The 16,254-nt window shown below is 39.8% G+C and overlaps 1 protein-coding gene across 1 annotated transcript in view; it reads right to left on the bottom strand.

Moving 5' to 3' along the window:
- Nucleotides 1-9,110, bottom strand: part of ELAVL4 (ELAV like RNA binding protein 4) — a 143,891-nt gene extending 134,781 nt beyond the window's left edge. The window contains exon 1 of the mRNA XM_031026689.2: nt 8,981-9,110. Within this exon, the coding sequence (XP_030882549.1) occupies nt 8,981-8,998 (18 nt within the window). The 5' untranslated portion in view covers nt 8,999-9,110. The remainder of the gene's footprint in view (nt 1-8,980) is intronic.
- Between the last annotated feature and the right edge of the window lie 7,144 nt (nt 9,111-16,254).

Genomic DNA, 16,254 nt, shown 5'->3' with positions numbered 1-16,254 from the left:
GATGGTAAGGTAGAAGGATGGATCTACAGGAATTCCTCAGCATTCTTCTGCCCAGGTAAATGACAGTGCCATAAACCAGGATAATGAATACAGGAGCAGGAACACTTGGATAAAGACATTATCTCAGAATTCTTACCATTTGTTCAGAGTTCTGTTTTTACTTTTTATTCTTCAATTTTCATGTTCCTTTTATACCACTCTTTCTATGCAGAAACATGTAAGAGAAAAGTGAAAGGTTCTCTACAAATACTGCTACTCACAAACATTTCCCACCTTAATTTTTTGTGGTTTGGTTTTTTTCCCTATATGTCCCAACCTGTCCTCATCCCAGCTGAATGTCACTCCATCCCATATATGTACAATTTTCCATAGAGTAAAAGACTACTATGACAGTCCTTACAGTATTGGTTATCCCCATTTGGTTTGGCAAATTTATTAAGTCTCTTCTCTGTCTTATGAACTAAAGCATGTCTCCCATTGAACAGAACTTATGTAGAAAAGCAGAAAAGCAGGCCCATTGTGATTCCATAGGACAACATTTTGTAACTAGAGGACAGATCACTAAATTCTTGTTTACTCTGATCACTTCTCCCTTATAGAGTGTGATTCTCCCATTTCAAAAATCGGTAAAAATAATTCAAACTTACTTTAATTTGGTAAAAATGTTTTGATTCCACTTGTATTTTGAATTTATTTTATTATAACAATATTCTAACCTTGCAAAATTTACACCTCAAAAGAATAGATCACATCCTCAGAGGAGAGAGAAATACTATTTCAATGCACAATAAGGATGTCCCATGTATACTAAAGTTTCTTGGGCTCTGTCCTTCTGCCATATGTCTCAAACAACATAGTAATTGGACTTCAAATTACAGTATAGTATTATAGTTAGTATCATTTTCCCCTCAACAAGTGATAGTATGAGTGGACAGGGAGAGTGTGTAGTACAAAACACTCACTTGTAATACAAACTTGGGATCTGACTTCTATTATTACAGTTATGCATCAGGCACTTTCCAGAACACTAGTTCCAATGACCTAAGTAAGATCCTCAAAACTGCTGCTTCCCAGATGACCCTTTGTTCAGAAACTCATGCTGTGAGAACTAAAAGATCTTTAATATCAGAGATGTAGGGAAAAGATGGCCAACTAATCTTCAGGGGGGAAAAAAAAAAAAGAAAAATCCCTTCTATAATAGGAGCAGAGCAGGCAAACACAGGTCAACCACAGGTGTCCATATATTGGATAAGAGACCAAAGTTGTACGGAGTCCTACTCGGGCCTCTGGTAGCAAAAACATAACTCCATGGCATGGACTCCCTATACAGAAACTCTAGTTGATGGCAACCCAGAATTTTTGCTTTTTATCTCTTCCTTGCTACCACCCTCACCCTATCTTTCTGATATTTTAATTCAAATCAGTAAAAACAACTTCAAAACTTTTCTTATAAAGATTTTGGTTGAAAGAGCCTTACACTGAGTCATTTGCTCAATAAATACTTGTTGATCATCCACTAAGTACAAGGCCCCAGAATTCAGGGGATATAGTGATGAATAAAATCTAGATCCTGTCCTCAAGCAGTTTGGCTTTTTTCCTCAAATGTGGCAGTTCTGCCTGTGGGGTCCACAAGGTTTCATGTGATGATTTCCAACAGAACTCTGATGGGTATGTGGTTCTCTTGGCAGACACTAGGGCTCAGGGGCAAGGATGATTGATATTGTAGGCAGAGAAAACAACAAATGCAAGTTGGCAAAAGCAAATATGAAGCATGTTTGGTCAACTGCAAATAATTTAATATTGAAGCAAGTAGAGGATTTAAATTGGAGAAATTGAGGTCCATGAAGTTAGATATAAGGGTAAGGATAGATGAAGAAAGAGAAGCCAATAAGCTTAGGCTTCATCCTCTGGATAGTGGGGGACAGGGAAATGATAGGGTCAGATCTACATCTTAGAGACAATGTTTGGTGTTGGTGAACAGTTGGAGGGGAAAGTAGGACAAATAGTAAAGAGGATTTTATGGTAGACCAACAGAAAGATGAAAGGGAAAATCACAGATTATTAACTATACACACTATCCCTATTTTTCATCACCATGAATAACCAAAAGCAAACCAGCTAATTGCTTCCTGATTTTGTTTCCATGCTTTTCTTATGAAGATATGACATGTTAAGGAATTCGTCTGTTTGAGGGCAAGAAAGAGAACAGTATTTCTTTCTAAAGACCCCTACTTTTTACAAAAGCCTTTCCACATTTAAGGAAATACCAATACATAATATCCCATATAATATACTTTTAACTGGAGACCAAAATGGAAAGGTTTCTCAACAGTATCCACCAGTTGGAATATATTCACAAAGGTATATTTAAAATTAATTGTGTCTCTGAGTCACAAAACTAGGATTCAAGTCCCTACTCTGTCACTTACCAGATTTCTATCATTGGGCAAGTCACCCGACTTCTCTAGGTTGTCATCTTGAAAGCTGTGTCTCAGTCAGAGCCCCAGACAGGAAATGGAAGGCATACTCAAAGAGTAAAATTAAACAGGATTTAATGAAGGAAATTCATCAAGGGAGATGAAGCACCCTGGGCCAGCAGGAGTGGAGACCCTCTGCCATCCCTTAGACCTTAGAGAACCCAGAGAGAGAACTATAGCTGTAGGATGGGTAGGGGCTGTGGCCTTCACACACCACTGCTAACCAATAGCCTAGCAGAGTGGGACCTGGGGGAATAAATACCTGGACCTCTCTTTCTGCCCTCAGACATCCTGCTAGTACACCACTAGCTGAATCCTTCCCAAAGCAAGAGGGCAATGGACCCCACTGATGCAATCTATAAAGGTCAGCCTCCAAGGCCACAGAAAGGATGTGGAAAAGGATAGAGAGCAGATCTAGAGGACAAATGGAAGACACCCATTCCAAAATGTAATAATGGCTATGGTGGACTACACATACATCTGTTGTGAGGGACAAATAATATATATAAAAATACTTTGTAAACTGTAAACAAAATACGCAAATATGATAATTATGAGATCTATCCAATAAGATGTAAACAAGAAAGAATAATGCTATGGTATGGGAATCCTGAGGTTGACACATCTCAAGCTTTCAAATCAAGAATATCCTCTACACTAGAATTTCTTCTTTCTGGTTAAAAGTTCAAATCATGAGGACAAAAATCAAACTGAGGGGCACCTGGGTGGCTCAGTCATTGGGCGTCTGCCTTCGGCTCAGGTCATGATCCCAGGGTCCTGGGATCGAGCCCCACATCAGGCTCCCTGCTCTGCAGGACGCCTGCTTTTCCCTCTCCCACTCCCCCTGCTTGTGTTCCCTCTCTGGCTGTGTCTCTCTCTGTCAAATAAATAAATAAAATCTTAAAAAAAAAAATCAAACTGAAAAGGAATTTTTCAGTACCAAACATTTAAGTCCACATGAAAAATTGACTCCCTAGTGAAGTCAGTGTGGCCACAGTCTGGCAAGACTCAGTCACCTGCATGCTGGCATCTCCATGTTAGTTTCCTGCCCTTCCCCTTTCCCAGCTCCAGTTCTAACTTTTGCTGGCACCAGAATCAGCAACAATTCCAGAAGCCTATTCCTTTTTCTACTGAGGTTCAGGACCGGTTCTTATAAGCGCCGATTCATTTGCCAAAAGAACATTCAGCAAGCATATGCAGAGCCCCTACAATGTGCTTAGTATGTAAGTTAAGCATCTATCTACTTATCAGTGGATGATGAACCATGATAATATTTATTCAGCATACAAACATTATAATCCAATGTATATATAATCTTTTTTCCTTCTCGCTCACTCCTCTCTAGCCTACGCTGTCTTCCTTGAAGTTCCTTGAAGCCTTCTAGGTACACCCCTGCCTTAGAGCCTATCCTCTGGCTATTCCCTCTGCTTATTCTCCACATAGCCACATGGCTAACTTCTTTACTGCCATCAAGTTTCTTCAGGTATCACTTTCTCAGTGAGGCCTACCCTATTTAAGATCACAATCTCCCACCCAAGCTCCTGATCCCCTACTCTACTTCTCCTATCCTACTCTACTTCTCCCCACCCCAACACTTGTAACCTTCTAACATGCTATATAATGTACTTGTTTATTATGGCTATTTTTAATGTCTATCTCCCCTTGGACCCTTGCTGACAGGGATATTTGAATTTTGTTCACTGTTATATCCCAAGCACCTACAACTGGGCCTTGCCCATACTGGACACTCAATAAATACTCATTGAATGAATGAGTCAGTCAATCATCAGATCAGTCTTGTGAAATGAGGCTCAGTGATATTAGCAAGTTTTTGTTAATGGAAATTTTAAAAGTCAAAAAAAAGAAAGCTTTGTTGGCATTGAATTTTAAATCTAATAGCCTCATCTCAACTATAATCTGTTCCAAGATTTTTGCTTGTAGGTGAAAACTGATATAAGTGATGATTAATCCCCATTATAATTAAATATAAAAGCTGTAACATTTCTATTAAAAGAAATATAAGATCAAGCATCAAACTGGTATTATAGATAATAAGTGTTTGTAATGAACACACTGTGGGTAACTGTAAATTCTGTCATTACACTAATAAAATGTAAAAATTCCTAAAGCAACTGGGAACTCCGTGGCAGCTGCAACGTCAACACTAGCCACTTTGCCAGTTGTTCAGAGGCTGTGCATATTAGCACAAACTGAGAGTAACACACATAATGCATTTGAGAGCCATTTTTGCACAATGTAAGTTTAGAGACTTTTTTTCTTTAGATAAAATATCACATCCTGATGCATGAACACAAGGAGCCAAGATGAACCTCAAACTCGTAAGGGAAATAAACCATGAAGTGGGCAGTTCAAGTAGCTCTGAGTAAACTATCTCCAGGCTCTGATTTGAGGAACAAAGGTTGCTTGTGCAGTAAATTTGGGTCCATAAATTCATGACTTGAATATGTAGGAAATATGTATTAAGGGATTAGTATAATTATTTTGTTGCAGAGATAATCTGGAAAGTCAAACAAAGGGCTCAAAAGACAGAACTAGGTATTAAGGTATCAAAGGGGTAAATGGTTTCTTTCCAGAGAGCCAAAACTTCTACCTTCATTACCCAAAGTGTTAGAAAGCCAGAAAGATTAGGAAGCCACTGTAGCTAGCTTTCTCAATCAATGAAGGACATGATTTTTAGGGGACCCAGTCATGGATTAAACTCAGCTTAGACAATGACCTTAACTCTTCTTCAGTTGTAATTGACCTTACATGTAAAAGGTGTGTGTGTGTGTACCTGATGGATAAGTTTGGGTTTCTCATTGCAACAGGGAACTACAACATTTAGATCCAAATTGAACTGTTCTAAAACAAGAGTAAAAATCTGACTTGTTTCATATTCTATGTGCTGAGCTATTTTGAAAGAATCAATACAGCTTTTTACTAGATACCATGTGTAGTAGGTTGAATTGTGCCCCCCATCCCCAGAATTCATATGCTAAAGTCCTAAAACACCCAGTACCTCAGAATATGACTATTTGGAGATAGGGCCTTTAAAGAGGTAGTAATTAAGGTAAAATGAAGTCATATGAGTGGGCCCTAATTCAAATGACTAGTGTTTTATAAGAAGAGGTGATTACGACACAGACACACAGAGAAAAGATCATGTGGAGACACAGAAGGTCATCTACCAGCCACGGAGAGAAGCTTCAGAAAAACAACTGTTTTTCACAGCATCTTTATAGTGAATTGCCATTAAAACATGCATAATGTTGATTTCTGACCCCCCAAAAAAGATATGAATATATCAATTTTTTAAAAGATTTTATTTACTCATCTGAGAGAGAGACCACGAACAGGGGGAAGGGGCAGAGGGAGAAGCAGACTCCCCACTGAGCAGGGAACCCAATGAGGGACTCGATCCCAGGACCCTGGGATCATGACCTGAGCTGAAGGCAGACACCTAACAGACCGAGACCCAGGTGCCCTGAATACATCAGTTTTAATAATAACAGCTAGCGGGGCACCTGGGTGGCTCAGTCGTTAAGCGTCTGCCCTCTGCTCAGGTCATGATCCCGGGGTCCTAGGATCAAGCCCCACATCGGGCTCCCTGCTCGGCAGGAAGCCTGCTTCTCCCTCTCCCCCTCCCCCTGCTTGTGTTTCCTCTCTCGCTATGTCTCTCTCTGTCAAATAAATAAATAAATCTTTAAAAAAATAATAATAATAACAGCTAGCATAAATTAGCATTTACTAAGTGCCTGGTACCATGCTAAAAGCATGTTAGGTATCACTTAACTACAAACAATATAAAGAATTTATTGAAAGAAAGGAAAGGGACAAAAAATGACTATGACCTTTCAGAAACTGCTTACTGGATGGGTATGTTATGCAAACAAGCACTACTGGATCAAATAAAACATTTTAATCTGGTTTTTAAAAAGCTATTTAGTAAAAACTAATAGTATATGTAAGTTTCAAATTAAATACCATCTCAGAATGAGCCAAACAATCATTCTTCTCCATGGACCATCACTCCTGACAACAATCTGAAAAATGAGAGGACCTTCTTTCTGTTTCTTAAGACCCAACATATGAAGACCCAACTTATGAAGAAGATATGCTCATATGCAGAGGGGCTTCTGGAAATAAATTACTAGATTATGCAGAATTAGGCTGGTACGTCAACTACCACCTCCCAAAAGATATGTACTTAACACATTTGGAGGTTAATGTTTTAAATTAACTTTATTGAGATGTAATGTACATACAATCAAATGCACAGATCTTAATGGTTCAGTTTGATGGGTTTTGCCAGATGGATACACCCTCTTAATCAACACCCCAATCAAGATATAGAATATTTCAATCACCCCAGAGAGTTCCCTCCTGCCCCTTTGCAGTCAATCTCTCTCTCCAACCATAGGTAGGTAGGTATTTTAAGTAAATACAGTACTAGTGATGGGAATAGCTACTGCTTATGGATAGTTAACAATAGGAGTATTTACTGAATGCCTACATGCCAGGCACTGTACTTGCATAGTATTTCATTTTTTATATACAGAGTATTTCATTTAAATTCCCATGTTAAAGGTTATCCCCATTGGTCTACTGGGAATAAAGGGGGAGGTGATGGTAGAATCAAGAAATTAATTATGCAAGGTCACATAACTACTGAGTGGTGGGATCAGACCTGAACCAAGAATATCTGAATTATATTTCCTCTACACAAAGGTAAGGAGTTCTCTGTTAATTCAAAACACACACTATGTAGTGGAATTAGTAAGGCAACCAGCTCTAAATCACAACCCGCCTCTATTACAATCACATCCAGGCACCTCATCTTAACAGGCAAGCAAGGGTTTCAGGGTCTAGTACTAATGATAACTAAAGAGGATTACTTTACAAGTTCTTTAAATGAAAATCTGCACGTAAATCCCTCATATATTTCTAAAGTAGTTGGAGAGGGGGGAAATCCTCTACATAGGTGGGTGGGTCACAACCCCATCAGCCCCAAGAAATGGTTAGTGCCTTAGAAGATGAATGGAAGGAATCCAACCATCCACTTGTTCTTAGTCAACCACAGTGCCACAGCCCACTTCACCCAAGAACCACAAGGAAAGGCACTGTGCAGCACTGCACTGTCACTTTATTAGGGATGCATGCAGGCAAACATCTGGATTGAACCTTTTGATTCCTCATTACATTAATTTTATTCAGTTTAAAATTCTACCCACTCACATTTACAAAACACTTCACACAGACTACTTCCCTCATGAATGAAGCTCCATTCACATTTCACTTTTATTCTGAAATGACTGAGGTTAAAGCTTGTTCAGTGTCAATTTGCAAGTATTATAAAATATGAAAAAACTAGGCACACAAGTGCAGGAGAGTAAAGTGAGGCAGCCTCTTTAAAGGGGTTCTAGTAAAATAAAGCAGCTAGGTAAGGGACACAGGTAGGCTTTCAGGATCCCACAAGGCTCCTGCCAAACTGCGTTATAGAGGCAGGTATTTGAATCTCCAGGGGGAAGATTTTACTTGAATTACCACCCTTGAGCGGTCCCGGCTAACACCTTGGGAATCAATATGACTCACTTTCCCCCAAACCTGGAGTTGTTTTCTAGAAGCCCCTCCCCTCGGCTTCCCTGGGGTCTACCTAAGTCCCTTAACATATGCTGGGGGAGGAGAGCTTCGGTCCCTTTTAGAAACGAATTCTCTCCAGCAAGTTCAAGACTTCAGGGCGTGTGTTTACTAAATCCGAAACGTTTGACAACCCCCAGGCCAAAGGGAAACAAAAACCACAAAACACAGACCGACCCTACCCAACACCTGAGCCTTTTTCCTCGGTTAACCAAGAGCACTGCTTAGTGCAACAGAAGCGCCCTCTCAATCTCATCCAGAAATATCCCAAGCCCAGGTCCACAGCGGGCAGTAATGGGGGGAAAGCATCGGAAAGTGCTGCTTCTCAACAATTAGCGAAGTCACACAGACAGAGGGGCCCCCAGAGGATCCGCGCCCGCTCGCCCAGCACCCTGGGGCCCTGCTCGCCCGAAGCCGCCCGGACTTTTTGGCGCCACCAGCTAGTTCAGCAAAACCACTCCGAGGACAGCTCGGGAAAGGCGCAGAGGGGAGTGGCGCAGGGCGGCGGCTTCTCCGCGCGGCAGGGTCCACAGTCGCAGGGGAGGGGGCGCGCGCTCTTCCAACTTTCGGTTGTCTCCCCTGAGGCCAGGGGAGTCTCGGGAGGCCAGCGGGTGTAATGGCCCGGAGCCCAGCGGGAACAGAGCCGCCAGATGGGCGGGGGAGGGGTCGCCGGGAGTCCTCCCGCCAAAGGCGCGCGCGGCGATTCCCAACTGCAGGGGCTCCCACGCCCTCCTTGGGAATCGGGGTGGCCGGGCTGGTCGCCGGGAACGGTGGAGTCGCAGCCACGTGGCCGCGCGGCCGCGGACGACCGTGACAGCGTGTGGGCGGGGAGTCAGGGGCGCGGGGCCGACCAGAGGCGCGGCTACCTGGCTCTTGAGGCGCATCTTCCTGGCGGTGCAGTCCGGCGGAAGGCGACGGAGGCTGGGCGCGACGTGGGGCGCGGCGCGCGGGGGAACGTCCGCGGAGTCGCACAGCGCTCGCTACCTCGCTCTCAGGCCCAGCGGGCTCGGCCGCTTTCCCACCCCCGCCGCCGTCCCTGCCGTCACCCCCACCGTCGCCTCCAGGGGGCGCCCCGCGCGAGAGCCGGAAGACCGGCCCCCGCCAGGCAGGCTTCCATCCTGGTCCTGGCGCTTGACCTGGAGTCTATGCTGGAAAAGGTGAATGAGTAAAATTTCTCCCTTTACTCCAATACTGCTACCTGTGCTTAAATTTTAAGTGAGGTAGCTGCTTTGCGGTTCATGCCCACCAGCACCTTTCGGACCACTGTTACTGGCAAAATACTGTGCTGAGCCCTGAGGGTCCAAAAACTTGTCCAATTTGGAATCCTTAGGATAAATCTTACCCTTTGGGTGAAGGCGCACAGGGAAAGTGGCCAACCAGTCTCTGGCAGGCAGTGTGGACACTTTAAGTTGGTCCCTCAAGCCATGTTTGGCCAGTTGACTAGTGTATCCAAGATAAGTCCAAAGAGAACTGAGAAATGGAGACAGTGAATGACATCACTGAATCCCAAACAACCTCTGCTGTAACTTCTTATTAGAGGCATCCCAGGTGGCAAGGGAAACAAAAGCAAGATAAAAATCTTCTTCACAGCACAGGAAACAACAAAACTAAAAGGCAGCCTACAGAATAGGAGAAGATATTTGCAAACAATATCTGATAAAGAGTTAGTATCAAAAATCTATAAAGAACTTATCAAACTCAACACCGAAAAAACAAATAATTCAGTTAAGAAATGGGCAGAAGACATGAAGAGACAGTTTGCCAAAGAAGACATCCAGATGGCCAACAGACACATGAAAAGATGCTCAACATCACTCATCATCAGGGAAATGCAAATCAAAACTACAATGAGATAACCACCTCACACCCGTCAGAATGACTAAAATTAACAACACAAGAAACAACAGGTGTTGGCAGGGATGTAGCGAAAGGGGAACCCTCTTGCACTATTGGTGGATTCCCAAACTGGGGCAGCCACTCTGGAAAACAGTATGGAGTTTCCTCAAAAGGTTAAGAACAGAACTACCCTATGATCCAGCAATTGCACTACTAGGTATTAACCCAAAGGATACAAACACACAGATTCGAAAGGGTACATGCACCCTAATGTCTGCAGCAGCATTATCAACAATAGCCAAATTATGGAAAGAGCTTGTGATGAGTACTAGGTGTTGTATGTAAGTGATGAATCACTGAATTCTACTCCAGAAACCAATATTTCACTGTATGTTAACTAAAATTTAAATTTAAAAAAAATGGCCAAGACTTTTGTGTACTATAATTTAAAATAAATATGTTAATGATAATTGAAGGTAAAAATGTTTGTTGGCCTGAATGATTTGGGAGAGCCCTTTAGTTACTCTCTGGCCTCCTAAATCACATGAGATGTTTGAATGATACAGTGTTAGTCCAGCGCTGGGTAATGTGATGATAATTAAAGATAGGAAGGTGAAAAAAAAGGGGGGCAGTGGTTTCTTTGACACTCCCTGATCTTTATAAAATTTCTACCTTCAGGGCTCAGAAACTCACAGATCTTTGGGTTGCTGAGAATGTCCATTACTGCCCAAAGAAAATCTACCTTGATTCAAAATACAGGAAATACAGGTATGAATAAGAATTATTGGGTTAAAGTAAACTTAACATCATAGTGTTAGAATGAAAATATTAAAGAGGTCTCCTTATCCAATGCTCTTTATAGATGAAGGCTCTAAGATCCAGAGAAGATCTACCCAAGGTCACAAGAGAGGCAGGAGGAAAAATTGTAAAAGTTCCCTTAACCCCTGGTCTATTGATTTCCTTAGTAATTATCAGGATTTCCAAGTTTTTCCCAGTTTTAGGGCTTGATCCATTCAGACCTTCAAATAAACCCAAATAAACTAAAGATAAAAGGACTTGGAAGGCCAAATGAAACAAATTTGATGTTGTTTTCATTATAATAATAGCAATTAGTTATTAACCACTTATTATATTTACATTCCATGGATTATCTCATTTAATCCAAGTTTTAAATGAATTCATACTTAGTGCAGCCTTAAAATGGAATAATCCCTGATGGTTATAAGAGCTGTTTTCCCAGTCTCCTTTGACTATGAACTACAGAAGAGTTTTGTTCCTGAGCAGATAGTATATACCAACTCAAAATTCTAACTGGTATCCTTTGACCTGGCAGCTCCATTTCTATAAATTTATTTTAAGGAAGTAATCATTATTGTGTTCAAAGATGAAGCTCTATGATTGTGTACTGCAGCATTCTTTGGAATATGGAAAAATTGGAAATAGTCTTTAATGGTCAACAAATGGGACTGATCATGCAATGCAATGTTCTGCAGACATTAAGAATGATACAGTAGATAAATCTTTATCAACATGGAGAGATGTTCACAATATATTTCAAAGGGAAAAAAAAAGCAGATCACCAAATGTATGCTTAGAATGATCCTGTTTGTGAAAGGGTAACAGTGGTTATTTTGGAAGGCGGGATTATGAGTGATTTTTAGTTCTTCTTTTGCTTACCTGCATTTTTTTAAAATTTCAGCAGTAAATTTTTATTATTTTGGAATTAAAATAAATTTTGTTTTAATCACTGTCTCTATTATCAAAGTACCTACAATGAGCAAGGCATTGTGCCAAGATGAGCAGACAAGAATTCGGTGCAGTTTAGCACAGTAAAGAACATAGTCTTAGCTACTATTGTTAGGTTATCAATCAGACCTAGCTTCCAAGTTGTAGCTCTGCCCTCTTTAAGGTGTGTCATCTTGAACAAGTTACTTGGTTGTTCTAAGCCTAAAACCAATAATGATAATAATAGCTAACTTTCATAGAGAGTTGACTTTGTGCTAGGCATTATGCTAAGCACTCTGTATATAATTTCATCCTCATATCAGCTGATGAGGAAATTGAGGCTTAAATTAAGGGAAGTCAAATAACTTGCCCTAGTTTACATAGTTAGATAAATACATCACAGTATGGTTGTGAGGATTAAATGCAAGGAGATACTTAAAGCACTTAGCCTAACACACTGCCAGGTAGATATATATAAACTTGAAACCTGTCATTTTCAATAATTTAGGCACAACCCTCGTAGCAAAATTCTGCTCTTTATAATCATCTTACTACTCAAATCACCTCTCTAGGGAATCTAATTTGTCTATTCAATGTGGTGGGTAAGAGCATGGGCTCTACAACCTGTCTTGTTTTGAATCCTAGCTCTACCACTTACTAGCCCTGGGATCTTGGGTAAGTCACTTAACCTCTTTGTTCCTCAGTTTTCTTGGTTGTAAGATGGGCATAATATTAGAACTGACTTCATGGGGTTTTTTTTTTTTTTTGGTAACTTTTTTTTATTGTTATGTTAATCCCCATACATTACATCATTAGTTTTAGATGTAGTGTTCCATGATTCATTGTTTGTGCATAACACCCAGTGCCCCATGCAGAATGTGCCCTCCTCAATACCCATCACCAGGCTAACCCAACCTCCCACCCCCCTCCCCTCTAGAACCCTCAGTTTGTTTTTCAGAGTCCATTGTCTCTCATGGTTCGTCTACCCCTCCGATTTCCCCCCCTTCATTTTTCCCCTCCTGCTACCTTCTTTTTTTTTTTTTCTTAACATATGTTGCATTATTTGTTTCAGAGGTACAGATCTGAGATTCAACAGTCTTGCACAATTCACAGCACTTACCAGAGCACATACCCTCATGGGGGTTGTTTTGAGCATTAAAGAGTTAACAGACAGAAAGCAGTAAGAACAGTACCTGGTGTACTTAGAGTTCTTTAAATAATAACACATTTTACAAATTGCAAGTTCTTTTTTATATTGATATAAAGATTTTATACGTTCCTTATATTGATATCTGAAGATATTGTTATTTAAACTAAAAGGTTGTGTAAATGCACAACCTGTCAGAATTCATAGGAGGAAGCTGTCCCCATTTAAAAGAAACTCATGTAGCATTTACGTGTGCTTGTATTACTAAAACAGACTTCAAACCCAGACATGAAATATACAAAAAAAACACAAAAAAAACAAAACCAATTTTTTCAGTCTTAACTTTTCCAAAATCAGTTCAGCCATGAATTCTTCAAAGAAAAGATTCTGGCATATTTAGAACTTCACTTTGTCATGCATTTTGTTTATTATATTCAAAGATTTGATCTATTCTCTGGATTTATGAGGTCTTTTGAAAACAATTGAAAAATTCTACACATAAATAAAAAATAATACATCTTCAATTTTATACTCAAATATGTTAAGGTAATACTACTTATGAAAAATCTCATAAAAAATAAGTCATCTTAGAATTAAGAACCATAGTACAGGAAAATAAAACTATTTCTCATCAACTGAAAATATCTTTTAGGCTGAATTATATTATATATAATACATATGTATACATTATAACATATTAAAATATTAATTTTATCAGCATGATATTAACTATCTAAAACAAATGTTTTGGAATAATGTTAAATTCTCCAAAGTATAATGTTAATTTACATTCCATCCCAATACAAACCATAAATAGAATCTGTTAAAATTTTACAATTATAAGTCTTTTGTGATTCTAGGATAGTCAACTTCATGTAACAAAGCAATTAGTAAGAGCATGGAAACTTACTTTCTTCCTCTGAAAGGCAATTCCTGTATTAAGGGCAATGTTATTTTTCTTTAAAAGTCTCAAATCTTCGCACAAAGGCATCACAAGCTCATTGTGAACCTTAATTATAAGGGCACCTGTGTTTCTTTGTTTATCTGGTTGGTTGGACCTGAGATTTGATTTGCCACACTCCTCCCCTGTCCCGCCCTATTTCTCTCTTAATGAGAACAACTTAACAATAGCATCTGTACACCCTCCAAGGCTCAAATAATGACTGGGGAGGAACCCAGGTATTAGTTATAATGGAGGAGCATTTGCTGATAACCTTCATGTAAAGGGCTAAAACTCAGGGTAGTAAGGATAAACTTGTAGGATAAATCACTTTTAAACATAGGAGAGGTTTCAGAACATGAGGCCCCACCCTCACCCTTCCACTCCCACCTCCTTCTCCCTCACCCCCCGCACCACCCCACTCTCCTCCCTGGAGAGGCAGTGTGAAATTAGATGGAGTCAGATTAATCCCACCTCTGTCATTCAGAAGCTCTGTGAACTTTGGCAAGCTTTTATTTATTTATTTATTTGTTTGTTTATTTATTTATTTATTTAATCTCTCTGAGCCTCAGTTTCTGTATCACAGAGATAATAGAGATAAACTGACCTCATAGGTTTTATGAAGATTATTTTAATGTTAATGGAGAAAGTGTGTACAGTAACCATTAATACAAGTTGCTTCTTTTTCCCCTTTCTCCTCTGCATAGTACACATTCAAAAAAGACTCCAGCTATGACCATTCACAGGAGAATAGGCAAGTGTGAAGGTATGGATAATATTTGAGGGATTTGGGAATTTGATTAAGATAAAAAGTGCGTCTATTATTTTCATCATCAACATCTCCTGAAAGAGAAGAAAGAACTTCATTCAGCAAGTATTCACTGAGCACCTACTAGTCTAGGCCTCTAGGCCTCCTGCTAACCACTGACAGTGGAGTTGTCTTCTGTCCTCAAGATCACAGCCTGAGGGGACAGTAGATAAGGAAATGACAGACTGTGATAGTACCATGCAGCACAGTGCTAACAAGTGCTAAAACAGAAGTACCAGGGACCTTAAGAGTGCAGAGTGGGGCATCCAAAGCAGCCTGAGAGAGAGGGGGTTAGGTGAGAGGGGGACCAGGAAAGATTCTTGGGAAAAAAAAAATAATTTCAGAATTGAGTTTTGAAGAACAAGTAGGGTTTAGAAGGTGAAAGACTGAACGAACATTGAAGCTTGATAGAGGTAAGGTGCCTTTTAGAAAAGACCTGCTCTACATAGCTGTGAGATAAATAGTATATTCCATTGTCAGAATAAGCCTACATTGTAATGTTATTATTATGGATATAACAGAATTTGTGCATTCTCAAATGTTTCATCACATGAGATTTCAATGGAACAATGAATAAGCTTTTCAAGTAAGCCCATGAGCATATGTTCAGAAACATTTTATTAGAACCTTTGATGTAACAGTTTTTACTATTCTTAGTTGCTCCTTAACTGTTGCAGTTTGCACTTAATAGATTAGATAATTAATTGCTTAGTAGTAGAAAATAGCTTGGCCAATCATGACATACAGGAAATGATAAGAAATCATTATACCTTTATATAGGTTTCAGTGATGGAAGGGACCTTAGAGATCATTGATATTATCTTTCTCATTGTATAGGCAAGGAAAGGAAGGTCCAGAGAAGTTCAGTGATCAGCCCAAGTTCACACAACTGGTGAGAAGCAGAGTCAGAAATAGAACCCAGTTCTCTCAGCTCTCCATGAAGTGCTTTCACCAATGGCAATGACTATCATATACTGGACGTTTCCAGCATGCTAACGTGATTAACTGAAAGCTCTAAGTATTATTTCATTTTATTGACATTGCTAGTCTAATACCTATGCCTCGAATCCTTTTAGAATGGAACAAAGAATAAATACTTTTAAAAAAGTAAATATTTGTTGTGTGCATATCAGCGAATGAAGGAACGGTGTACACATAGAGCTTGTTTCATTAGCTGGTTAATGTATTTTTTTCATCGCTAACTTTAGTTTTATATACATCTTTCAAATTTTGTTTCTAAGATTCTCCTCTAGGAGTTGATTTAATTCAGTTCAATTTGATACATATTTGTTGAATCCTTGCATTAGCAAGGAAATCTTTCTTTTCTATTGCATTTTCTCTGGATGTCAGGCTTCATGAGAGGCTCTGTCATGCCAGGAAGGATCACAAGCTTGGTAGTCAAATCCCAGCTCCACAACTAGCCGTCTTAGGGATCTTGGCAAATTAACTCTTTTCCTTATGTGTAAAGTGAGGGTATGAAATAAATCTACCTTAAAGGGTTGTTGTATGGATTAAAATGAATGAAATAAGTAAATGGAATCCATTTTATTCATGGCCATTTGTTCTGCAGATTACTCATACTCAGGCTAAGCAGCATTCTGTTAAAGGTCATAAATTGTAATATGTGGCAGATTGTATTTTCCAAATGTGGCCACAACAGTATCTCCCAAACCCACCTGTTCTT

Source organism: Leptonychotes weddellii, chromosome 4, assembly GCF_054177405.1.
Source record: "Leptonychotes weddellii isolate Sample4059 chromosome 4, ASM5417740v2, whole genome shotgun sequence".
Taxonomy (NCBI): domain Eukaryota; kingdom Metazoa; phylum Chordata; class Mammalia; order Carnivora; family Phocidae; genus Leptonychotes; species Leptonychotes weddellii.
This window is presented reverse-complemented; position numbering and strand designations above follow the sequence as displayed.